Below are 25,988 nucleotides of genomic sequence, written 5' to 3' on the forward strand. Positions count from 1 at the left end.
GTGGAAACTCGGGGTGGTCTTGGGAAAGGGGGGTTATTTTTATTTTTTAAAGATTTATTTATCCATTCATTTGAAGGAGTAACTAAGAGGGAGAGAGAGAGATAGAGAAAAGGAGAAAAAGATCTTCCATCCATGGTTCACTCCCCAGATGGCCGCAACGGCCAAGGAGCCAGGAGCTTCTTCCAGGTCTCCCATGTGGGTGCAGGGGCCCAAGCACTTGGGCCATCTTCTACTGCTTTCCCAGGTGGAAGAGGAGCAGCCAGGACTCACACCAGCGCCCATATGGGATGCCTGGTGTCACACAAGGCAGGTCCCAGGAAGGTTATTTTTAAATGACTCTTCAAAGACAAGTGCACTTGGGTGGCGGGGGTGGGGGGTGTGGTGGGGGACACGACACTTCGGGGCAGGGGCAGCACAGCACCAGATGCAGAGCCCTGTGGCAGGGCCCTGGGAATCCCCTGGGCAAGCTGATGAATATTTGTTGAATGAAGCCATGGGAGAACTGAGGAGGGGAGTCAGGAGAAGGCTGTAGTGAGGCCCCTCAGTGAACCCCTGAAGTCTGTGGCCTCACCTGTGGTGGGGGCTCCCACAAGGCCATGGGGACGAGGGGGGCCACGACCTTCTTGGGCCTCGTGGGGTCATCAGGGCCTGTAAGCCCCTGCTTCTCTTTGTGTTGCTACATCTCCAGGCGGGGCCAGTACTCACAGATGGGGCAGGAGGCGATGCTTGGTTGCCCCGTGCTGGGAGCCTGGTGACACGCCCTCACTCAGCCCAGAGCACCCATGCCATGGGCCCAGCCAGGCTGTAAGGGGAGGTGCAGGGGCTGCTCCACGGACCCCGGCTTCCCCAGCACCAGGGCACTACCCCAGATCCTGGGCCCTGTCATTCCCCACCCCTGAAACAAAGCATGGAGAACAAAGTTAGAGGAAATGAGGGTTGTGCACACACACGTGTGTGATCTGTACATCGGTGCATGCACGTTGTGTGTGCTACATATGTGTATAGGTGTGAGAAGTGTGTGGTATGTATGTGATGTGTATGTGTATGGAGGTAAAAGGTATGTGTGGTTGTGTGTTGTGGGTATGGGGTGTGTGATTGTTGTGTGTGTGGTTGTGTGTTGTATGGCTGTGTGTCTGGTGGTGTGTGTGGAGTGTGGGGTGTGTGTGTGCTGTGTGGCGGTGTGGGGGTGGATGGGCACTTGCTCACAGAGGCAGGGAGGACCCAGCTCTGCTAATTTTGGCCGTGGTGGTGCAGCCCCGGCGACCGAGGGGTTTCCATGGGTGGCATCTCCAGCTGTCCCGACGACCAAGTCCCTATCCTGCTCTAATTAGCAACAGGCCGCTGGGAGGGGACCTGGGCGCACATTCTGTTCTTTACCCCCGTATTTTTAACTCTGTTTTGCAAGGAGAGGGTGCTTGGTCCCTGGATCCTGGCAAAGATTGGGACAGGTGTAGGGATCCCCTCCCCCCTCTATTCCCAGGGCACGCAGGCCTTGGAGCCAAGCAGGACTGTGTGTGTGTGTGTGTGTGTGTGTGGCGGGGGGCTGCCCGTGCCTTTGCCAGGCAGGCAGACGCCATTTTGTTCCCTTGCTTATTTCTGTGTAAGAACATTCGGGTGGGGTGGAGCTGGGAGGGACCAGAGACGCTTGTCTAGGAATGTCCCTGCTTTATTTCTGGTCTCATCCCCACCCCTTACTGTGCACAGCTTGTCTCTGGCCCTCACAGGGTGGAGGTTCTGTGGGGTGCCTCCCCAACCCCTGACCCCGGGGAAGACTGGGGGTGGGGCGGAGAGGTTGGCCTGGCCAGCTGTGCACCTGCACTGCCTCCAGACCCCTCCCTCCCCCTCCCCCCACAGCTGTCACTCTCCCTGCCCCCTCATATCTGTCACTCTCCCTGCTCCCACAGGCTCTTTGGCTTCGTGGCCCGGAAGCAGGGTAGCAGCACAGACAACGCCTGCCACCTCTTCGCTGAGCTTGACCCCAACCAGCCAGCCTCTGCCATCGTCAACTTCGTCTCCAAGGTCATGCTGAGTGCGGGCCAGAAGAGATGAGCCCCGCCCCTTGCCCAGGGCCAGGGCAGTGGGCTGGGGCGTAGCGGGAGGGGACCGCGAATCCTGACCACCCTTGAATCCAGAAGGAGGACTTTGGGCTGATTTTGGAGAAGGAGAGAAGAAAGTGCATCGTGGGGAGAGGGAAGTGAATTACAGCGGGAGCGGGAAAGAGAGAGAGAGAGAGGAAGAGACTGAGGGGGATATTCCCCTGAGGAGATGGAAGCCGCCTCCCGGAAGAACCAGGGCCCCCATCTCCCCCTGCCCTGCTTCCCAAGAATGGAGCTTCCCGAGGAAACTGCCGGCCTCCCAGAGAACCCGTGTTGGGGAGTGGAAAAGCTCCGTCTCCCTCACTCAACTGCTCTGCAAGGAGCAATCCAGAGGAGAGCATCATCTTACTTTTCCTGGCCGCCTGTAGGGGGCAGGACTTTCTCACTGGCCCCTATGCTCCCTCTGGTGGGCCTCGGATGAATCACGTGGGCGTCTGCACTGCACCCTCACCTGTTGGCCTAGAGCTGCCTGGAGCGGCTGCAATCAGAATCAGCCCTCCAGGTCTGCACACGAATGTGCGTGCTATCCAAAGAGTAGGGCTGGGGTGACCGGGCAGCGGGGAGGGGACAGAGGTGCCTTTGGCAGGAGCACCCAAGGTGCTCTCTCACCCTGGTCCCCGCGCCTGCACCCTGGTGGCCCTGGGCACCTCCAGTCCCTTCTCCCCTATAGAGGTCACCCTTGCGGTGTCACCCCTGCCTCCCCCAGGAGCTGGAGCGACGTGGAGCCGTGGCCTAGGGGAAGGGACTCGGGAAGAGCCCAGTTGAGCTCTGTGCCGGCTCTTGCTCTCGCCGCGAGGTGCCCGCCTGTGCCTGGCACTCTGCCTTAGCGCCCACTGTCGGCCCCGTCCCTGGGTTTCTTGTCCAGAACCAGCCTTATCTCTGACTTGCTTCTCTGCATGATGCCTTGTAGGGGCTGGGGGTCGAGCCCATGTACTCTGCCCAGCCCTGTTGTTGCCCCAGTGTGGGGCTTCATTTTGGACCACCCTCTGCCCAAAGCTCTGCTTGGCCAGGCCCGGGGGGAGGCCTGCACACTCTGTCCTCCCTTTGGGTATCGTTTTGGGGTCTGCCTGCCACAGGCAACCTTCCAGCCAGGCTGCCCAGTGCCCAGTGTCCACCAGTGGACCTGCCTACAACGCCAAAGCCTCGCTGCTCCCCCTCTGCCTTGGTTTCCCCAGCAGAGCCACGCTGCCCCAGGAGCAGAGGGCAGAAGGAGTGCATTTAGACCCAAGGCCCTAGGGTCCACGTGGGCAGTTGTGCAACCCCTGCCCACCACCCAAGGACTTGGAAGCTGGAGTGCAAGTTCACCAGGACTCCGTTCTTAAGCCTGTGGAGTCCCTGAGAGCGAGGCATTGACTGATATATAAATATATATAATATATATGTGAGACATACTGACAGATCTGTAAGCTAATAAAATATAAGAAAAGATTAAAAAAAAAAAAAAAGAATAGGTAAATTGCCCAGAAGTATTTATTGTTCCCCTCCACTGCTTTTTTTTTTTTTTTGCCTCCCTGGCCATGAATTGATTCCCGTCCCTTTCAATCTGTTAAAGTCATGAGATGTAGGAGGCCTTTCTCCTTGGGGCTGCCAGGATGCTCCTTGCCCTGGCCTTGGCCTGTCCTGGGCTCTGTCCGGGGCCTGGCAGTCAGCTCCCAGGGTACGTGGGGAAGCTGCAGCCTGAGCGAGCCACAGAGTGGCGGAGGCGTGGGTGCACGTGATGGACGTGGGTGTGTGTGTGTCTTGTATTTCTTCTCCTCCAGGGAGCTGTATCTGTGTGGACAATTGTGTTTCAGGGAGCGGAGAGTGTCTGAAGTCACGGGGCGGGTGGAGTGGGGCCTCCCACTTCCCCAAGAGCGAGGTCCCTCCAAAGTGCTCTTTCTTCTGAGATATTCAACCCAAGTGCCTGGCTTGGCCAGTCCCCTCATTGCATGGTTAACCCCGTTCTCTGCCAAGGCCAGGGCTATTGTAAATATCTTCATCAGCCCCCAGCCAGATGGTCACTCCACACTTGAGGCTGCCCGGCCTCCACACCTGGCCCTCATCCCTGCCTCCCACCTCCCCACCCCACCCCAACAGCCCCTCCACCTCAGGCCTGAGCTGTGCAGGAGGGAGCCAGGTCCATGCTGGGAAGCCCAGGACCTGGCTTTGCCAGGAGAACCAAGGGGAAGGGGACCCCAGCCTGCAGCAGCCCAGTCCCCCACGTTGGGCCTGACACCATAGCCCCCACGTCACACTCACGGGTGGGCCTGTGGACACACGTGCACGCACATATGGGTACACACGCACCACACAGCACTGCAGTCTCTTGCCAAAGACTTCCTGGAAAAGAAAGCACTTTGTACTCACTGTTGTTACTTTGTGGACGTGTATCCGCTTTTTCCTTCCCCTCCCTCCACCTGTTCGCTGTGTGTTGTTGGGTCTGTTCGTCAGGACAGTGCTCACTGGTCTGGAAAACGGGTTTGCAGGGACCCCAGGCAGGCCGAGGCCCCGCCCAGGCCCCCTCTCCAGCTGTCCAGCAGGCGTCTGAAGCTGGCCCAGGGCCTCTCTGATCTGATGGTCTGGAGGCGGCTGGGGGAAGTGGGCCCAGAGGCCAGCGGCAAGGAGCTGGGCTGTGAACAGTGCCTGGCTCCCTCCGCTAGACGGTGTGTGAGGACAGAGACCTCAAGTCCTCGCCTGGGGCTTCTGACCCTTCTCTCCCCCAGCAGCTGGGAAAGCTGGGACCCTGTCGGGACTTGGGCCCGAGCAATTCCTGGGGGTGGTGGCCCAGTGGCCAGAAGGGGCTCTTGGGACGCAGGAGGGCAGGGCGTCCTTCAGCCCTGTTCTGCTGGGCCTGAGCAGTGCTCCGGGGCTCCCAGGCCACCCAGGGGCACAGAGCATGAACAGCCTCTTTCCTCCTGCTGGGCTGCTGCCCTCTGCCCTGTGCCCCCGTCATCTGCCCCTTGTTTGTTTTTTCCCAGCTTCAGAACAGGGGAGATCACAGGGGCAGTGCCCCAGCCATAGGAGGTGGCTGACCCCCAAACCCCACACTTGGGGTCATTGAAGAGGCTGGGGGCAGAGTCCCAGGCCCACTTCCTGCCCCGAGTCCAGGCCCTGCAGCACTGAGACCCTCGTGTCCTTGAGCAGTGGTAACACAGGACGTCTGTGTGTGTGTGTGTGTGTGTGTGTGCATGTGAATGGGTGTATGTTTTGCTCACATCCCTTTAAGGAACTTGGCAGTGGGGGGTGGTCAGAGATGATGAGCAATGGATGTCAAGGTCAACATCACTCAGTGGAGAGAGGGAGCAGGAAGCGGGGCCCGTGGGGCGGCTGCTGGGTGGAGGCTCAGTGTTGGGCTGGCGAGGACCACCCGTGTGGCGTGGGGCTCGGGCACACGTGTTCCTCCCTGGCCGCTTCGTCCTCAGGAGTCCTCGAAGCTGGAGGACCTGTGGGTTTCCTGGCCTCTTCCCCGTGGCGAGTTGTTACGGAAGGAGGTCCCACGCTTGTTTTCTAGCCAGCGTTAGATGGTTTGACAGTCTTTTGTGTATCCACGCTGGGTTTGTGTGCGTGGTGTAGGTGTGTGTGTGTGTGTGTGTGTGTGTAAGAGAGTACCTGACTGTGCTTGTGTCTCCCCATTCTCTTGCCTCCCTTCTGACACGCCATTCAAAACAAATGTTAAGATTCCTCACCACCCGGCCCCCTGCAGGAAGAACCCGGCTGTATTTATATAGATGGAAATATACTTTATATTTTGTATCATTGTGCCTATAGCCTCTACCACCTTGTATAAACCGCAGCCTGTGCTACCTGTCCCGGGTATGAATGTACGTTCACTGAGGCTGTCCCCACTTCTGTACAGCGGCTCGGTTTCTTTGCGTCCATTGTATGGCTTTATAAAATGATAAAGTTAAAGAAAATCCCGTGCTCGCATCCAGCTGTGTTGTTGCGACTGGGGTCTGCCAGGGGTCTCCAGTGGGCAAAGGGGCCTCTCTCCGAGGCGTCAGATCTGTGGTGGGTGACTCACCCCAAACCCTCCAGGGGCTTCCCCACCACCCACGTCTTGGTCTGGTCCCTGCGACTCATTCATCCCGATTCATTCAGCTGCAAAGAAAATTCAGATTCTTTTACAACAACAACCAAAAAATGTGTCTGGCCCAAGTGCCAGGAAGGTCTCGGCATGGCTGGATCCCCATGGTGGAATTGGGGATTTTCCCCATCACTTGGTTCAGTCCTGGCTTAATCCTCAGGCCAGCCCTACCCACGAGATGGGGACACCTGCTGCTCCAGGCTTTTGTCCACCCACAGGGCAGCCCCAGTCGATTGAGGGCTCTTTCGTCCCCATGTGCACCCCGGGCACGAGCTAAAGGGCCCAGAGTCAACCTGCCTGGCTTGTCTAACACAGAACCCATCACTCCATCAGGGTCTGGACCACACACCTGCCTCTGGAGCCTTCTGAAGCCGTGGGGACTGACAGGGGGGAGTGAGGAAGGGGAAGCAGAGGCTGTAGTATAGCCCACCCGGATGCCAGGCCCAGGGGTCCTGGGTGAAGTCCTTGGAATTCAGAAGGTTTGGGCATGACACCTAGGGAGTCGTAACCAGCATGGCGCAGGTGGGCCAGGGATGGGGACTCGGGAGGGCTCAGTGTGGCTGGGAGGGGTCAGCCGATCCGAGCACGTGTTTGTGGGGACCCTCTGCAGCCGGCACGGTGGGTGCCAGGAGACAGCCTTCTCAGACATCTTGGTCGGGACCCCTGTACTTACACCACACCCAACAGTTACGGAGGACCCCCTCCCCACCAAGGGCTTCTGTGCAGGTGGGCTCTTTGCTGTTGTTAAAGATTTATTTATTTTTTGAAAGAGTGGCAGAGAGAGGCAGAGGCAGAAAGAGAGCTCTTCTATCCACTGGTTCACTCCGCAGATTGCCAGGAGGTCAGGGCTGGGCCAAGCTGAGGCTAGGAGTCAGGAACTCCATCTGGGTCTCCCATGTGGGTGCAGGGGTCCAAGGCCTTGGGCCATCCTCTGCTGCTTTCCCGGGTGCATTAGTAGGGAGCTGGATCAGGAGTGAAGCAGCTGGGACTCAAATCAGCACTCTGATACGGGATGCCTGTGTCGCAGGCCACAGATCAACCCGCTAAGCCAACACTGCTCCTCCTTGTATTTCTAGAAGATTCCATGGCTTCTGCATTCAACCTGTTGTGATGTCACACATGGGCATCTGGGAAACACCACGCTTGTGGGAAAATGAGTGAGAAAGAAAATAATGCCTTAGGATCACTAGGAAAAGAATTCAGGCTTCATAAAAACCCCCAGACAATAGCCTGAAACGCTGTGTAGGAGACCTGGGACACAGACCCTGCTTGCAGTGGAGACGTAGGGTGTGGGATCTCCCAACAAGCCCACGAGGTAGAGGGAGACGTTGCTGGGCCAGGGGACAAGTAAGGAGACACGGGATCCGGCAAACACTTGCTAAGCTAAGCGCCAGGGCTGAGCACTCGGGTGCATGGTCTCAAGCACCTACCTATGAGTCAGGGTCCGGTCCTCATTTACCGGATGAAGAAATCGATGTTCAAAGAGGTTCAGACCTTTGAGCTGGGGTCTGTGGTGGAGCCAGGAGCCCAGGGGCGCTGGGCTTCCCTCTGTGCCCCTCCTAGCTCCTGTCTCTCTCTGCTGGGCATGCAGCCAGCCAGAGTCACACCGTGGGTCAGAGCAGGGGGTGGGGGCTGAGCACACCGCCCCGCCTCCCAGTGGTGTGGCCCAGGGCTGCAGGAGTGAGGGGAGGCTGAGCCTGGTGCAGGGGAGGATCAGCAGAGCAGCAGGCTTGCACCCCGGAGCTGAGCTGGTCCAGCCCGTCTGGGAGGGACTCAGTGGGGGAGGTGGGGTGCCCAGCTGTGCCCTGCACACCCCAAGGAGGAGCAAATGGACTGGGGCTGCAGCGGGAGGGCTGGGTGAGGGAGATGAGCCCTCCTGATGCACCTTGCTATGTGGAAGACCCAGGGGGCCCTGGCAGGCTGGGCGTCACCTGCAGCGTTAGGAAGGGGAAGGAGCCTGGGAGTGGAGGTCGGGGGTTTTTCTCGGTGCCTGGCTGGGCGGGCAGCATGGAAGAGCTGTTCTCAGAGTGGACTCTTCTGCCATATGGGTGTGCAGGGACACGGACACACCACATGCAGGGCCCAGCACGGGAGCCAGGGAGGAGGGCCCAGGGCGAAGAAGCCCTTTGGACTGGCTCAGGTTCCCCACTGCCAGCTACCTTCCCATGCTCTCCTGGGAGTGGGAGAATTCTGCTCCCGGCCCTTGGTGAGTGCAGCCCAGCCTGGAAGAGACCTTGAAGGCCCCTGCTCCTGCCGTGAGACCTGAAGTGGTGCCCATTTCTCCCTCCAGGGGAACTCACTCCACAGGGGAAAGGCACTGTGGGGGAGGGGCGGGCCCTGAGGATTTGGCGTGGTGTGTCTGGAATCCAATCGTGCATTTCCCTTAGGAAGACCTGGCCTTCCTTCATTAGTGGGAAGAGCTGACCGCCGATGGGGGCACCGCAGTTCTACAGCTCTGACCACAGGTGCACTAATGCCGGTCGGTGTGTGCGCGCGCGCGCACCGCCTCTCCTCGCAGGTGCACACGACCCAGTCCCAGGGCATGTGCTGTGTCCTTATGTAGGATCCCCTTCCCTGCTCCGTGCAGCCACTGAGGAGCCAGTCGCAGGGTCGTGGGGCCAGGCAGGGGCCGGGAAGGGGATCTGGCTGAGTGACCAGACCACAACAGGGGCGGGAGTGTCCCGTGAGCTCTGCGGGTCAGAGGCAGTGAGGGGCCTGGTGCCCCCTGGCTGTTGGGCGGCCTGGGGAGGCGGGGCTTGGAGAAACGGGGGTGTGGGAGGATGGGGCGCTCTGGAGGGCGGGGCGTTCCCGGGTGGGCTGGAAGTGGCAGGGATGGAAAGGCCGGAGTTTCCCTTCCCGGAAGTGTCTGACGCCCAGCTGGGGGCTGCAGAAGGCCCTGCGCAGGCTCCGCGCGGCCTGGGTGTGGCTGCAGGTGCCCTTAGGTGGCCTCCCGGTGCAGCCCTGCGACCTGGGACCTGGCAGCCCGGCTGGGGTTGGTGCTGACTTTGCCGGGAACGTTCCCTGGGAAGTGTTTCCCCTCTTCAGGCTCCCCTTCAGTCATCTGTGAAATGGGCTCACGGCAGCCCTCTCCCCTGCCCTGGGGCCGTGTGAGGACCGAGGCCACAGAGTACTCGCCTGGCGCTGTGGGCCCTTCAGAAACTCCTGCTTCCTTTCTCTCTCTGATGCCGCTGGCCGGTTCCTAGGGCCTCCGGGGAGACTTGGCAGCAGAGGGAGTCAAAGCTCCCCAGCGATATCGATCAGCTCGGCTCCAGGTGCCAGACCACAGCCCGCGGGGACTGTGCGCAGCCGCCTCCGCGGCTCCAGCCTCTCTGGGCTTTGAAAGATCACCGCTGGCCATCGACACAGGATGTCCGGCCTCTGGGCCCCTCCGCCATGCTGGGAAAGCAAGGGTCCTGAGGTCGCCAGCCCTCCCTCAGTCCCCCCATCCTGTACCTGCAGATTCTGACCTGGGCAACGCCACCGCCCCTCCCCCAGGAGACCGCGGGGCTGAGATGGCCGCAGCTGGGAGGCCTTGAGGTGCTTGAAGAGGGTGAACACCACCAGCTAGAGAGACCTTGAGAGCCACGGAGACCTCGGGCTGCCTCAGAGTGAGCCAATCAATCAATCAATCAATCAAGGCAATTGCTATTTGCTGGCCACCTGCTGTGGGCGGGCCCAGCGATTGTGACTCCTGTGGCAGCAAACGCATCACTGCAGTGCCGCAGGTGCCCTGGGTGGGAGGCTGGGGTCCCAGAGGTGGATGGCAGCGTAGTGGGCAGAGAGGAGAGGCCGGTGTTTCAGGCCGCCCAGGCCACGGCCCACGTGCAGGAGGAGGCTGGCGTGTCAAACCCACGGAGCTCCCCAGGCAGAGACCAGTGACGAACCGCACCTGCTGCAGCCTGGCACGCCAGGGTTCCTGATCTGGCTGCGCCTCTCCCGGCTGTGTGGCCTCGGCCGGCCGAGCTTCTGTTTCCGCACCCGTCAACACGGGCCGGGCCGGGCTTCGTGGTGCCTGGTGGAGGGCGGCTGTCCCAGCTGGGAGTGCAAACCCGTCAGGACGGCTTGGAACTGCACCGGGCAGAGTAAGTGCTCAGCAAGCAAGCAGGGGCTTTGCTTGTTGCTTCGGAACTTTTTTCTTCCTTCCCTCCTCGCTGGACGCTGAAGTCCCCAAGAGCAAGGAGCCAGGTGTGTGCTGGAGCCCCAGCTCAGAGGCTGGCACTGGGGAGCCCTGTGGCCACCATCATGGAGGGAGGAGGTGACTGCGAGGTGACCGAGGTCAGTGGTGCCGGGGGAGGCAGGGCTGTGCCGGCGGCACGACGGGCTCGGTGCTGCCAGTGAGGGCAGTGGGAGGGTCTGGAAGTTCTGAATCCAGGAGGCCACAGGCTCCTGTTGGCATTTTGTGGCGGCTCCAGGGCCGGCAGTCTCTGCACCGACTGACCGCACCTGTCAGAGTCGGTTTTCGTGCACTTGTTAAACGCCATCTCATTCATCTAGTGAAACGCTTCCGCGACACAGGTGTGCAGCCAAGGAGGTCCAAGCTTCGCGAGGTCAAGTGCTTTGCTCAAGTTCTCATAGCTGGAAAGTGCTGCAGACATGGATGTACCGTCTCTTTGGCTTGCTATCAGACTACTGTCTGGGTTCTAGAACACAGATTTCCAATGACCAAATACTTAGGTTGCACAGTTCATTTCGCGATCAAGCCAGGTCTCTCCCTTGCATTGCAGCTCTCCCCCACCTCCCGCTGCCCCAGCCAAGTTGTTCAGGGACCCAGCGTCCTTTAGTTTTGTTGCTCCGCCACCCTCAAAATGTGGTCCATCAGGGTTGCCCCAGCTCCTGCCATTACAACTGCATCCCAGTAAGTGGAAAGAGGAAGGAGCAGACATGTCCTCTTCTGGGATCCCACACATTGTTTGCATGGTTTCCACTGCTTCTGCTCCGATGCCGATGGCTCAAAGCAGCTCCTGGGAAAGGTTGCTCTGTGCATGCCGCCATCCTTTCTGGGAACTCATTGCCAAAGGGGAGGGGAGAGGGTGCTGGGAGCCCCTGGAATTTCTGACTCCAACTCCAGTACCAGTGGGGAAGAGAGTGCCTCAGTCACTCCAGGGGCGGGAGGTGAGGACTACACCAGGCTGCTTCCTGGGGCCCCGCTCAGCCGGTGCTGAGGAGGTAGCCAGGCTCTTCCCTGGCCCAGAGGCAGGCGGGCAGGCAGAAAGGGCGTGGGGGCTGGGAGGGCGGCTGTGCGGCTTTTCAGGGTCATCTCCATGGAGGTGAGCCTGGCCTGTGTCTGCGAGCTGCGCCCCTCAGCAGCAGGGCGCCCCCTGCAGCACCCCCCATCTCAGGCAGAGGGGACAAGGACTGGGGCCACACTGCATCCAGGGGACATCTCAGGGGGCTCCGGGGACACAGGACTTAGGGGTCGGATGGGCCTGTCTCAGTGCCTTGCCCCACTCTGGGTGGCTGCAAGTATCAGGCACAAAGCGTCTGCGGCTTGGAGGAGGAGGAGGCTGGTGGCGGAGACAATGAGTGGAGTCCCAACACCACTGTGCACCTGTGGGCTGTGGAACATCTGGTCACAGGGCTGAGAGGGGCCGCGGGCAGGAGGGGAGGGCAGGGGCTGGTGCCGGGGGGAGGGAGAAGGGCACTGAATTTGACCACAGGAGGTCATTCTGTCTTTTCCTTGGGGACAGGAGTGACGCAGGGTGGAGGGGACCGTGTCTAGCGCGCAGAGGGGGGTGTAGGTTCGGGGTCCGCAGCTGTCGGGCAGGGGGAGGGTGTTCTCTCCGGGTGCCCCCGTTGCCTTCCTGGTCCTACTCTTCCCAGTTCAGCCCCTTCCCCTCCCCTTGGCCCTGTTTTCTGCCCCCTCCCTTCCCCTCTGCTCTGTCCCCACCCCTAAGGAGGCACGGCTCTGGGGCTCTGGCTGCAGCTGTTCGGAGCAGAGGCTGGAGGCCGCTCCTTTTCCAGGGCCTCTAAGGACAGCAGGGGCGAAGCTTGCCCTGGGGAGAGCCAGGGGCGGCGGGGATCCTCCACCCTACCAGGTCCTCCGACGGCTTCCCGCCGCTGTCACGGCCCCCGGGCTCCCTCCAGTGTCCACTTGAGGAACTGCAGCGCATCCCCGCCCCTCGCGAGTGGGCTGCAGGCAAGGGCCTGAAGCGCAGAGTAATTGGGCACTTAGAGGCAGGCTGCTTATTAAAAGCTCCAGGGGAGTGGCGAGGACAGAGACCTGGCGGCCTCAGCGCCATCATCAATCACCCTCCTGGAGAATCGGAGACAGCTCAGACCTCCTCCCCAGCTACACCTGCCTGGGGGTGGGGCAGGAGCCAGCGAGGCCCTGGCGTGGCTCCCTGGGCACACTGGGGATGCCCCTTTCAGCATGTCTGTGCCCACTTGTCCAGCCTTTGGGACAGGTGATGGCTTTGGGTGTCTTCTCCCAGCTGTGTGTGGGGGTCCCTGGTGCTCACCCCTGGGGCTGCTGTGGGGCTGCTGCCGCCCTCTGGCGGGGGGGTAGGTGAGCGGTGTTTGGTTCCATGGGACCCTAAAAATGATGCGACACCCTGCAGGAGCCAGCGTGCAGAGTGGGAGCAGTCTGAGAACGTGGCGTGTGGGCATTTCGCTTCCCTGTGCACTTGCTTAACTTGCCCTGCTCTAAACTTTATTTAGTTGCCAGAGAGAGAGAGAGAGAGAGAGATTCCTTTATTTAGTTGAGAGACAGGAGAGAGGGACACACACACACACACACACACACAGATAAGACAAGCGACAGAGAGAGTCCCAATAACTGGTTCACTTCCCACAAGCCAGCATCAACCAGGGCTGGGCTGGGCTGTTGTCGGGAGCTGGGAACTGTCCAGGCCTCCCATGTGGGTGGATCAGATGAGCATGGCAGTAGCAGAGTTGGGATTAGGGCCACATGGGGAGAGAGTTGCTGCTGCTGCTCCTACCTGTGCATGCTACCTCCATGCTCACACACAGCTTGAAGGAGAGTGTTTTGTAGCCTTTGTTTTCCAAGTGCCGCTGCCTTGCCCGTGCCATCCCAGGCCAGTCACTTGACCCTCCATGCCTCGGTGTCCTTGTCTGTAAGACGGCCCGCTAGCAACCAGCTGACGAAGGAGCCGTGTGCAGCCCAGTGCCTGTGTACAGCACCAGGAAGGAAGTGGGATTCATTCATTGATGGCCTGTGACATGCTGGGCCCTGTTTGGGATGCACAGGGTCTCATGGACAAAAGCTCCAAGTGGCGGCCGTTACCACCCCCATTTCACAGATGAGAAAACCAAGGCTCAGAGAAGGCAGGTGACAATTCAGTTTGCAACTGCCGGCATGAGGATTTGAATCTGTGTCTGCTTCCCAAGACTGGGCTTACCCAGAAAGATGCAGGTGGCTGGGGGCTGGGGCAAGGGCAGACAGGAGCTCCAGAGAAGGCGGAAGTCCCTGTGAGGTCAGAGCGGAGGGAGGCAGGGGCCAGGCTTTGCAGAGAGGAGGCGGCTTGGCACTCACGGGATCTGCCCCACCTCAGAGCACCCTCTGCAGGCAGCACCTGGTGGCCGTGCCTCATCCAAAGATCCCGTGACAGGAAACTGGTGAGGCTGGCACCCTCTCCCAGTGCAGCTGGGAGGCATCCCGGGCCTGGCCAGGGGCTGCACAGGGGAGCAGCACCTCCCAGAGCGGGTGTGGTGGTGGGGAGCTCAGGGTCAACAGGGGCCTTCCTGCCAGCCCAGAGCTGGAACAGGTCTGGGTCCTGGAGGGAGACAGGAGCCCCAGGGAGGCCTCCAGGGCTCCAGCCTGTCTGGGTGTAGACCCTGGGTTGGCCACACGTCCCATGGTGTCCAGGGAGGCCGAACACCTCAAGGCAGAGCCCCTGTCTCCTCCCCTCTTTCAACCTTTGCTGGTCTCTGTCCTGGAGGAACGTCCTGGTTGAGGCGTGGGAAGGGAGACAGCGCCCCCTAGTGGCTGTAACAAGGAAGCATCCGCTGCAGCCCTGGGCTGGCCCTGTGGGTGGGAGCTCCTCCTGGGAGGGCCTGGTTCCTCTGGACAGAGTGGGGACCGTAAGGCCTGCAGGTGCAGGGCACGAGTGGGTACCCAGGTGACAGTGGACATCGGTACCTCCAGGTTCGAGCAGAGCTGCAGAATGGACAGGACACAGCCGTGCCCTCCGTGGCCTGTGCAGGAGACAGACCAGGGACAATGACATCTATGAGGCCTGCGGTGCTGGCGCCGTGGCTGTTCCTCTCTTGGGGGGTGTGGTGTGGCGTGGGGGGCCTCGGCCTCTCCCCTCACCCTGCTCAGGAAAGTGAATCAGAAGGCAGGCCGAGCGAGCGGGAGCTGGGGAGGAGACGCCCTGGGAGGGGCCTCCCCCCTGCCAGGCCCTGTCGGGGGCAGGTGCTCCTGGGTTGTGCTGCCCTGCTTGTCTCTGGGATGGGCCGGTTTTGTTTTAAGGGAGCAAAGTCTTAAAACCTTGGTCTATGGGCACTGTTATCATTGGAACACATTTCAGCTCCCATGCTCATGCAGACAGTAGAACCCCAGAGTCCTGTGGATTAGGGTGGAGGTCTTGTGCCTGAGCGAGTGCTGACAGAGGAGCCCCACGCTGATAACATTTGATGTCCTTTATTCCCAGCGGTGGAGAGCGGGCTCATGCCCTAAAGAACTCTCGGCCCCGAAGCTCAAAGCAACAGGGTTTATAAAGGCAAAATCCACAAGCAGGGGAGGGGGGATACATGCTTGCTAGGGTCAAGCTGACCCAAGGCCCAGGTGAAACTAGCAGCAATTACAGTCTTGACCATAGGCAAGTTACAGTCTTAACATTACTCCAGCTTGAGCCATCCTGCTAGGGATGCTGTGTGCTCTGCCAAGCGGGATGCAGTGGACTGTTATTGTCTGAGTACTGTTGTTGTCTGAGTACTGTTGTTGTCTGAGTTTTTGACCGTAGTGAGTTTCAGACCAGAGTCTCATGGTGGGGGGTGCTTTCTCAAGATGGAGTCTCGGGTGCTCTCAAATGGAGCCCCAGCTGTCAAGGTGTCACTTTAGAGGCTTGGTCCAAACGGGGTGCCTGAAGCCGAGGCCTTTGGGAAGTGGTTGGCTTGGTGCTGCCCCGTGACCCCTGTGTTAGGAGACAGCGCCTCACAGGCAGGTGCAGTGTGTGCTCCCCGTGTCCCTGCTTCCTGGCTCGCCGCGTGAACCTGCCCCACCTCCTCCTCCTCAGACACCGGACCCATGGGCTGCCTGACCTGAAGACTGTGAACTCCCTAACCTTAAAGCAAAATAAAAAATAAACCTTGCTTCCCATGTACTTTAGTTAGAGAGAAGAAAAGCTGACAGATACAGTCGCATTTTCCAATCTGTTCAGTCACTGACTTTTTAAATTTTTTAAATCTCTCCGACTTTGGCTTAATATCTCAATTGTTGCTGACCCTGGGTGTGGAGAGGAGATGCTGTCGGTTGGTCGTCAGGCACTGGAGTGATGAGTGTCAACCAGAGGACAGATTTGGCTGCCTGAGGGACACCTGTCCCTTCTGGGGGCAAGGGTGGTGGGTACGATGTTGGCATCTCCCGTAAAGGCTAAGGATGCTAAGAAGACTCTTCAACACACAGGAAAGTGCTCTTAGCAAGGATTGTCTAACCCTGAATGTTGGTACCGCCAAGCTTGATAAACCAAGAGTGTTGGTAGAGATTAAACTAGAAGGGTTGAATCCAGCCTTGCAGGGGTGGGGGTAGGAGCTCAGAGGAGGCTTCTGGAAGGAGGTGATATCTGGCTTGGGTTTTAGAGTTCAGGTTGGGGACAGCCAGGTAGAGGAAGAGCGTCAATGTTGCCCATGTTGGCAGATACCTGGGCAGTGGGAACAGCATGGGCGAGAGGCTGGCGTATCTGGATGGGCGTCTCCAGGACAGGTTCTGAGCTGGGAGGGTGGGTTGGTGGGGTGGGCAGGGCTGTGCCTGGTCTACTATGGGACATGTTTGTATAAAGTATAAAAAAGCACCATATACCTTCAGAAAAGTGCACACAGCGCTATGGGGCATGAACGCTATTATGTGTGTGTGTGTGTGTGGTCATGTAAGTTTCCATTTCTCTGGAATAAATGCCAGGACTGCAATTCCTAGAGCCCATGATAGTTGCGTGTTTAGCTTTCATGCCCAACACATCCATGGTTGCTGTGCCATAGGTATGTCAATACTCCAATTTGTCCACACTCTCACCCGTATTAGGTATTGTGATTTCTTACTTTAGCCATCTGTCTGAGAGGTGTAGGGTGCTATCTTATTCTGGTTTTAGCTTGCATTTTCCTAGTGGCTGGTGATATTGAACATCTTCTCACGAGCTTACTTACTGTGTCTTTATGCTTTCTGGTGCAGTGTCTATGCCCAGTTCCTCATTAAGAGCTCTTTCTAAGCTCTAAGACTAGTCCTTTGTCAGATATGGGTTGTACCAAGTTCTCCCTGGACCGAGGCTTGTCTTTCATGCTGTTGATAGGGTCTTTCACATCACAAAAGTTTTCTTTTTTAAAAAGATTTACTTATTTATTTGAAAGTGAGAGTTACATAGAAAGAGGAGAGAGAGGCAGAGAGAGGCAGAGAGAGGGAGATCTTCCATCCATTGGTTCACTCTCCAGGTGGCCACAATGGCCAAACCTGGGCCAAGTTGAAGCCAGGAGCCAGGGACTTCTTCCAGGTCTCTCACCTGGGTAGCAGGGGCCCAAGCACTTGAGCCATCTTCTGCTGCCTTCCCAGGCCTTTAGCAGGGAGGTGGATCAGAAGTGGAGCAGCCAGGACATGAACTGAACCAGTGCCCATATGGGATACCAGCGTTGCAGACAGTGGATTTACCTGCTACGCCACAGCATCGGCCCCAGCAAAAGTTTTCAATTTTGATCAAATCCGGTTTACTGGTTTTTTTTTCTTCTGTGGCTCAAACTTTGGCTGTCACAGCTGAGCTTTCTTGGTCTAGCTGTAGATCCTGATCAGTTTCTCCATTTTTTTTTCCTAAAAGGTTTATGTTGAACATTCTCTCTGTGATGGATATGAGTTCATTTTTGTGTAAGGTGTGAGTCTTAGGTTGAAGGTCAGTTTCATTTCATTTTCTTTTGCACAGGGATGTGTACTTGTATCAGTGCCATTTATTGGAGAGGCCATGCTTCTTCTACTGAATCACCTTTGCACCTATGTAAAAATCAGCTGGGTGTTTACGTGGCTCTGTGTGTCAGTCTCTCCTGACTACTCCGGCTGTGTGTGTGTGTGTGGGGGTCTTAAAAAGTTCATGGAAAATGCCTGTCATGAAAAAAAATCACATACATATTTAAGAATTTTTGCACCAAAATAAACTCATCTGTTAATTCCATTTTTTGGAGGGCACTTCAAGAAAATACATGGAAATGGGATTAAAAGATAAATTTATTTTGGTGCAAAAAAATGGAAATTTGTACATACTCATATAACCTGTGTTGAAATTGGGTGGACTAATTCGTCTTTATTCTTTTTCAAGATTGTTTGAGGTATTCCACTTCCTTAGCCTTTCTGTGTACATGTTAGAATAACCTTGCCTATATCTGCAAGAGAACTTGTTAGGATTTTGATAAGAATTGCATTACACCTACTTGACTTAATCTGAGGAAAACTGACATCTTTATTATGTTGAATCTTCCAAAGCATGAACACAGCCTGTCTCCCCATTTTATTCGTGTCTTTGATTTCTTTCTTCAATATTTTGTAGTTCTCAACATACAACTTCTGTCCATGTTTTATTGGACTCAGGCCGTGGTAATTTTTTTTTTTTAGCAATTGTAAAATACTTTTGTATCTCTATAGTTAATTTGTGTGTCCCCGTTTTTGTTGTTAGTGCATGGAAATACTGTTGATTTTGTGTGTGTGTGTGTGTGTGTGTGCGTGTGTTTGTCTTGTAACTGGAAATCTTTGCCAAGTTCACTTATGACTACCCACGTCATCCTCTTCAGGAATCTTTGTTTTGTGGACTCCATGAGATTTTCTTCATGACCAATCATGCCATCTGCAATAGGGACAGTTTTATTTCTTCTTTTTGAATCTGGGTGCCTTTGATTTCCTCTTCTTGCCTTGTTGCTCTGGGTAAAACTTGCAGAAATTGGTTGAATAAGAACAGTGACAGTGAACATCCCTGTGCTGCTCCTGAGCGTAGGGTGGAAGCCTGAGTCTTTCGCCATCAAATGTAGCAATGCTGTGAACCATAGGTGCCTTAGAGATGCTGTCTGTTAAGCAGAGGAAGCTCCTCTTATTTTAGAGTTTTTTTCTGAAGGGCTTTCATATTTATCATATATAAATGTTGAATTTTGTCAAAGCTTTTTGTGCGTTGATTGATATTATTATGTGGTTTTTCTTCTGTTTTTTAAAGGTTTATTTATTTATTTGAGAGGCAGAGTCACAGACATAGTGAGGGAGAGACGGAGAGGTGTTCATCTGATGGTTCACTCCCCAAATGGCAGTAACAGCCTGAGCTGGGCTGATCTGAAGCAGGAGCCAGGAGCTTGCTCTGAGTCTCCCACATGGGTGCAGGGGCCCAAGCACTTAGGCCATCTTCCACTGCTTTCCCAGGCCAGCAGCAGAGAGCTGGATCAGAAGAGGAGCAGCTGGCACATGAACAGGTTCCCATATAGGATGCTGGCACCGCAGGCCGAGGCTTAACCTACTATGCCACAACACTTGCCCTGTGGTTTTTCTTTTTTAGACTGTAATACAGTGAACTATATTGTTTGATTTATGAATATTGAACCAGCCTTGCATTCCTGAGATAAACCTAACTTGGTTTGCTATACAGTTCTTTTGGTTTTTAAATATTTATTTATGTATTTGATATTCAGAGTTATGGGGGCAGGGGAGACATCATCCATCCACTGGTTCACTCCTCAGATGGCTACAATGGCCATCCAGGAGCCTGGAACTTCATCCAGGACTCCCATGTGTGTGCAGGGTCCAAGGGCTTGGGTCCTGTTCCGCTGCTTTCTCAGGTGCATTAGTAGGGAGCTGGATTAGAAGTGGAGTGACCGGGACTTGAACCAGCACCTATATGCAATGGCAACATGGCAGGTGGCAGCTTAACCCATAGTGCCACAACGCCAAACCCTGTATAGTTTCTTTTAAATATTGCTGAATTCTACTTGCTAGCATTTTGTTAAGGATATTGCATGTATATTCATGAGGGATATTGGCTTGTGATTTTCTTTTAATGTTGTTGAATGATTTAGGTATCGGAGGACTACTAGCTTCATACACTGGATTGGCAGTGTTAGTTTTTTTTTTCTTTTTCTTTTTCAATGTTTACTTTTGTTCTGTGTGGGGAGCAACTCGGACTAGACTAAGTTACTGGAATTAAGACTTATTCTATGCATCTGCTCTCCCACAATATGGCGCTGGGAGAGGAGGAAACAGCTTCTACGCAGCTGCCTCTCGCTAACTTGAATGATGACCTGCAGGAGCTGATCCTGTTCCTGATTGGAGGAGAGCAGCGTACTCGACGTGTGGGCAGCCGAGTTGGGATTGGTGGAAGAGGACTATAAAGGAGGAGAGAGACAACATGCACCAGGATCATCTAAGGGGAACACCTGAGGAACATCTGTGCAGCCCCCGAGAGAGCCGGCCGGCGGTGTGCCGCTCCCCCGCGGAAGTGGGGAAAGTGGCAGGGGGAACCGCCCTTCCACGGAGGTGGAAGGGACGGCAGCCAACCCGGGAAGAACCAGCAGCAAACCCGGGAAGGGCCGAGCAGACAAAAGAACAGCGCAGGGTCCTGTGTCGTTCCTCCGCGAAGAGGGGGAGCGACAGTTCTGTTTTCTAGAAAAGATTAGAATTGATGTCAAATCTTTAAACATTTGGCAAAGTACTGGGTTGGGAGAGTCGAATCCCTTTTTCAGAGGTTAAATTATAAATTGACTTTCCTTAGTAGTTTTTGGGCTATCCAAATGATCTCTTTCTTAGTGGGTGAGCTGTGGTGGCTTGTTCTCAGTGACTTGGCCCATGTTACCTACTCTGTTGAATCAGCATGTGTGCTGTTATTCATTATATCTTCTTCTTATCCTTGTGATGTCTGCAGAATCTGAAGTGATATCGCCTGCTTCATTCCAGGTAGTGGTGATTTGTGTCTTCTCTGTCAGTCTTGTTACAGTTTTGTTAAGTTTTCTGATTTTTTAAAAATATACTTATCTTGGGGCTGGTGCTGTGGCACAGTGGGTGAAGCTGCCACCTGCAGTGCCGGCATCTCATGTGGGTGTTGGTTCTAGTCCCGGCTGCTCCACTTCCGATCCTGCTCTTTGCTGTGGCCTGGGAAAGCAGTGGAGGATGGCCAAGCCCTTGGGCCCGTGCACCCACGTGAGAGGCCTGGAGGAAGCTCCTGGCTCCTGGCTTTGGATCAGCTCAGCTCTGGCCGTTGTGGCCGTCTTGGGAGTGAACCAGTGGATGGAAGACTCTCTCTCTTTCTCTGTCTGCCTCTCCTTCTCTCTCTGTGTAACTCTGACTTTCAAATAAATAAATAAATATTATGACCGTGTCTAAACAAGATAAGAGTCGGAGAACTCAAGGGGCTTCCATAGCCTTGGAAACTCATGACTGGTGCATAGGGAGATTACTGATGCCATAAACAGGAGTGTCAATTTGTAAAGTCAACAACAGGAGTCACTGTGCACTTGCTCCTCATGTAGGATCTCTGTCCTTAATGTGCTGTACATTGAGGCTTAATGCTATAACGAGTACTCAAACAGTATATTTCACTTTGTGTTTCTATGGGGGTGCAAACAATTGAAATCTTTACTTAATGTACACTAAACTGATCTTCTGTAAAAAAAAAAAAAAAGAAGAAGAAATTAGCAATTCCCAACTTGACTCTCACTGGGATTAAACATGACAATAGGTCTGATCTGATTTCATCATCATTTAAAAAAAATCATCTATTATTTTTCACTTTATGTTTCTGTGTGGGAGCAAACTGTTGAAATCCTTACTTAATGTATACTAAGCTGATCTTCTGTATATTAAGATAATCGAAAATGAATCTTGATGTGAATGGAAGGGGAGAGGGAGTGGGAAAGGGGAGGGTTGTGGGTGGGAGGGATGGTATGGGGGGGAAGCCATTGTAACCCATGAGTCGTACTTTGGAAATTTATATTCATTAAATAAAAGATAAAAAAAAATAAATATTTATTTATTTATTTATCAGGCAGAAAGAGAGCTTTCCCATCCACTGGTTACTCCCCAAATGCCTGTTGCAGCTGGGGCTGGGCCACGGCTGAAGCTGGGAGCCAGGAACTCAATCCAGGTATCCCACATGGGTGATAGAAACTCCATTACTTGAGTTGTCACTGCTACCTCCCAGGGTCTGCATTAGCAGGAAGCTGGAGTCAGGAGCCAGAGGCAGGATTTGAACATAGAATTCTGATATGGGATGTGGAAAATTCTTACTGGTAGGCTAACTGCTCACCCCCATTGATCTTTTTATTCCATTTATTTATTTTATTTTATTTTTTTGATAGAGTGGACAGTGAGAGAGAGACAGAGAGAAAGGTCTTCCTTTTTCCCGTTGGTTCACCCTCCAATGGCCGCTGCGGCCGGCTCACTGCGCTGATCTGAAGGCAGGAGCCAGGTGCTTCTGGTCTCCCATGCGGGTGCAGGGCCCAAGCACTTGGGCCATCCTCCACTGCACTCCCGGGCCACAGCAGAGAGCTGGACAGGAAGAGGAGCGACAGGGACAGAATCTGGTGCCCCGACTGGGACTAGAACCTGGTGTGCCGGCGCTGCAGGTGGAGGATTAGCCTAGTGAGCCACAGCACCGGCCATATTTATTTTTTAAGGATTTATTTTTTTATTTGTTGGAAAGGCAGAGTGAGGGAGAGAGCAAGGTGAGGAGAGGGAGGGAGGGAGGGGGAGAGGGAGAGAAAGGTCTTCCATCTACTCATTCACTCCCCAAGTGGCCAGGATGACCAGGGCTAGTCCAGCCCAAAGCCAGGAGCCTGGAGCTTCTTCCAGGTCTCTCACATGGGTGCAGGGGCCCAAGCGCTTGGGCCATCTTCTACTGCTTTTCCAGGTGCATTACCTTCGCCCTGGGATTCCAGTGCTGCAGGCCAGGGGTTTAACCTGCTGTGCCACAGCACCAGCCCCCCAAGTATTGATTTTTTTAAAGAATTAAATCTTTGGGGGTATGTGATTAGCATTCTGGTGCAGCTGGTTAAGCTGCCACTTGCAATGGCCAGACCTCACACTGGAGTGCTTGCGTTAGCGTTCCTCCTCTGCTTCCGTTATAGCTTCCTGTGAATTCACACCCCGGAAGGCACCAGATGGTGGTGCAAAGAACTTGGGGTCTTGACACCCGTGATAGACCTGAATGGCGCTCCTGCCTCCTGGCTTTGGCCCATCTCAGCCCTGCCTCTTGTAGACATTTGGGGAGCAAACCAATGAATGGAAGCTCTCTTTGATGCTGGCTCTGCCTTTCAAATAAAATAAAGTAAACTGGAAATCTTTGTTTCGTTGATTTTTTTTTTTTTGGCTGGTTTCTGTTTTCAGTTTCATTGACTTCTGTTTTTATTTCCTTCCGTTTGGTTGCTTGGGGCTTATTGGTCTCTGGGTTTTTGAGGTTGTGGCTTAGATTAGAAATTTGAGATTTGAGATTTTTTCCTTTTTCAGTTTTTTTTTCCTGCTTTCCTGTTGGATTAATTGCACATTTTGGGGGAGGAATTCCATCTGTATTTATCTTTAGCATTTTTAGTACATCTATTTTTTTAAGTGATTGCTGTAGGTATTACCTTATAGACGCATAATTTACCACGATCTGCTGGTGTTAGCAAGTTCAAGTGAAGTGTAGGTAACTTTCCTGTATTTCTGCCCTTTTACCTTTCCTCCTCTAGAATAGAGTTGTTCTCACTTGTTTAAGTAGAATTGTTCTTCCATGTGCATTGACAATCACCTGAGAGAATGGTGTGTGTTTCGCTTCAACAGTAGAAAAGGCAGGAAGAAAAGGAAAATCCATTGTGTTCACCCACATTTTTACTCTTTCTGTTATTTTTCTGCATTCTGGATGTTCCAAGATTCCTTCTTTTACCATAGCCTTTCCGTCTAGACAACTTTCTTAAGCTCTGCTTTTAGAGTAGGTTTCCTGAGGCGAATTCTCTTCATTTTCCTTCATTGGAGAATATCTTAATTTCCTCTTCATTCCCAAAGGATATTTTTATTGCATACAGGCCAACAGTTATTTTCTTCCCACACTTGAAACACGGCGTGCCACTTCTGTCTGGCCTGTGTGGTGCCTATCGGGAAATATGCTGCCATACAAATGGTTTTCCCCATGCATATTTTTCTTTGTCCTCACCGTTCTGACTATGATGTATCTTGCTGTGGCTATCTCTTTCAGTTTATTATGTTTGGAGTTTGGTTGGCTTCTTGAGTCTGTAGGGTCATGCTTTTGCCAAATTTAGAAAGTTGTCACCCTTTATTTCTTTCTCTTCTTCTGAAACTCTGATGACGTGGATGTTAGATCTTTTGTTACAGTCTCTCAGGTCCCTGGAAGCTCTTTTTTTTTTTTTTTTTCTTCAGTGTATTTGCTCCTTGTCATTCAAACTGGGTAATTTCTGTTGTTCTACCTCACAGTTGACTGATTTTTTTCTCCTCTGTCCCTTCCACTCTGCTGTTGCGCCCAGCTGCTGAGTTTTAGGATTTCAGTTACTGTGTTTTTCAGTTCTAATATTTCCATTTGTTTCTTATTTATATTTTCATCTTTCACATGTTATACATTCTTTTTTTTTTTTTTTTTTTTTTTTGACAGGCAGAGTTAGACAGAGAGAGAGAGACAGAAAGAAAGGTCTTCCTTTTCCTGTGGGTTCACCCCTCAAATGGCTGCCATGGCTGGCGTGCTGTGCCAATCCAGAGCCCAAAGCCAGGTGCTTCTTCCTGGTCTCCATGTGGGTGCAGGGCCCAAGCACTTGGGCCATCCTCCACTGCCTTCCCAGGCCACAGCAGAGAGCTGGACTGGAAGAGGACCAACCAGGACTAGAACTGGGGGAGCCGGCGCCACAGGCGGAGGATTAGCTAAGTGAGCCGCAGCGCCGGCCCACATGTTATACATTCTTAAATACCCCTTGAAGGATTTTATTAGAACTTCTTGAAAACCTTTGCCAGGTAATTTTAATGTCTCTTTCATCTTGGTGTTGGCATCTGTTGATGATCTTTCTTACTCTGGTTAAGATCTTTCTAATTCTTGGTATGATTTTTGATTGAAACCTGGATATTTTGGGTATTACAATATGAAACTCTCAATACTATTGAAGTTTTATGGTTTAGCTGATCTGTTTTTTTTTTTCTTCTTGACATGGTTGCTGTGGGGAAAGAGATGACCTTGTCATTAAGTTACTGCCAGGGGGGTGGAAACCCAGGACCTCACATTAGTTTGAAATCTGAAGGGGTGGCTCCTTGTTCCTAGTGGGCAGATTGGGAATTCTGCCAACTCACTGGGACCCTGATGATAGCTCCCAGGCTGGGAGGGGTGGGAGTGTCTCATTGCTCCTCTCTGGTAGGGTTGGGGCTTGCTGTAGAGGTAACAGAAGTTCCATCTCTCCCTCCTGCCTTCTCTGGCACTACTGGGGTGAGGCTGTCTGCTCAGCCCTTGCTGTTGTGGGGGATGGTGGGACCGTACTTGTCCTGCTGTGCTTGGCTGGAATAAAGTCACATGGTCTTAAGGTTCTCTCTATCCGGGCTATCCATTTCCCAGTACTTTCCACAGAGATAGCAGGTGTCTGTAGCAGGTGGGGGATTTTTTGTCTATGCACATTGTTGTTTCTGAGTTGCTGGCTTCTTCAGCTCCAAGTCTGCAAATGTGAGGCAAAAAGAGAACCAAGGGATCCTACTGCTCTGTCGGTGCTTGGGTCCTGAGACGCCTAACTGCTCTGCCTTCCTCTCCACCTCTGAAGAGAGTCATGTATATTCATTCCAGGATTTTTAGCTATAATTGATAGAGAAAAGTGTGTATTCTCCATTCTCCAAGAAGCACAAGTGTCTAGCTTAATTTGTACTTTTACAAAATGTACACATCTATTTTTAAAAATTGTCAAAGTTACACAAGCACATGCGGAAGCAATATACCACTGTAGGAACTGCTATGAAGGGCAACTTACGTAAATCTCAGGGCCCAGGAGCAAATCTAAATACAGAGCCCCTTGTACCTACTGCAGAAAAGAAAAGTGGCATTAAAAGTACTAGAATATAAGCCTTTTTCTCTTTTCCCGTGATTGCTTCCTGACTTGCTATGGTGTCTTATATTTGGTATTCAATATCATTGTAAGAAAAATAAAAAAAACTATTAGTGACGCTGTGTTCCTGTTTCTTGATGAACAGCTTTAGGGATTACTCAGCCATTTTCTGCTGTGATAGGTGAGAACTGCTAACTCAGTCCTCTCCCTTCACCTTCCACTTCCTACCGATACACCTGCTTTCACTTATTCTCTGTTATTTTAGAATTTTGTATAAAGAACATTTTTATTTCCTTCTACACAATTTATAAAAATGTATCTTGAGTGTCTATTTTACAAGTTGAAGATATTCAGAATTCTTTCCTTAAATTATTTTTCTTTTTCTATCTTTTTAAATTTATTTTATATTTAGTAAATATAAATTTTCAAAGTACAGTTAATGGATAACAATGGCTTCCCCGCCCCCATAATATCCCTCCCACTCACATCCCTCCCATCTCCTGCTCCCTCTCCCATTCCATTCACATCAAGATTCAATTATCTTTATATACAGAAGATCAATTCAGTATATATTAAGTAAAGATTTCATCAGTTTGCACCCACACATAAACACGAAGTGTAAAATACTGTTTCAGTACTAGTTATAGCAT

The 25,988-nt window shown here is 53.5% G+C and overlaps 1 protein-coding gene across 24 annotated transcripts in view; it reads left to right on the plus strand.

Annotated features, from left to right (window-relative positions):
• TNS1 (tensin 1) overlaps nucleotides 1–5,992 on the plus strand; it is a 214,409-nt gene extending 208,417 nt beyond the window's left edge. For all 24 annotated transcript variants that reach the window (XM_070070213.1, XM_051848187.2, XM_051848188.2 and 21 more), the window contains one exon: nucleotides 1,905–5,992. In XM_070070213.1, the coding sequence (XP_069926314.1) occupies nucleotides 1,905–2,049 (145 nt within the window). In that variant the 3' untranslated portion in view covers nucleotides 2,050–5,992. The remainder of the gene's footprint in view (nucleotides 1–1,904) is intronic.
• The last annotated feature ends 19,996 nt before the right edge of the window (nucleotides 5,993–25,988 follow it).

Source organism: Oryctolagus cuniculus, chromosome 3 (genome assembly GCF_964237555.1).
Source record: "Oryctolagus cuniculus chromosome 3, mOryCun1.1, whole genome shotgun sequence".
Taxonomy (NCBI): Eukaryota; Metazoa; Chordata; class Mammalia; order Lagomorpha; family Leporidae; genus Oryctolagus; species Oryctolagus cuniculus.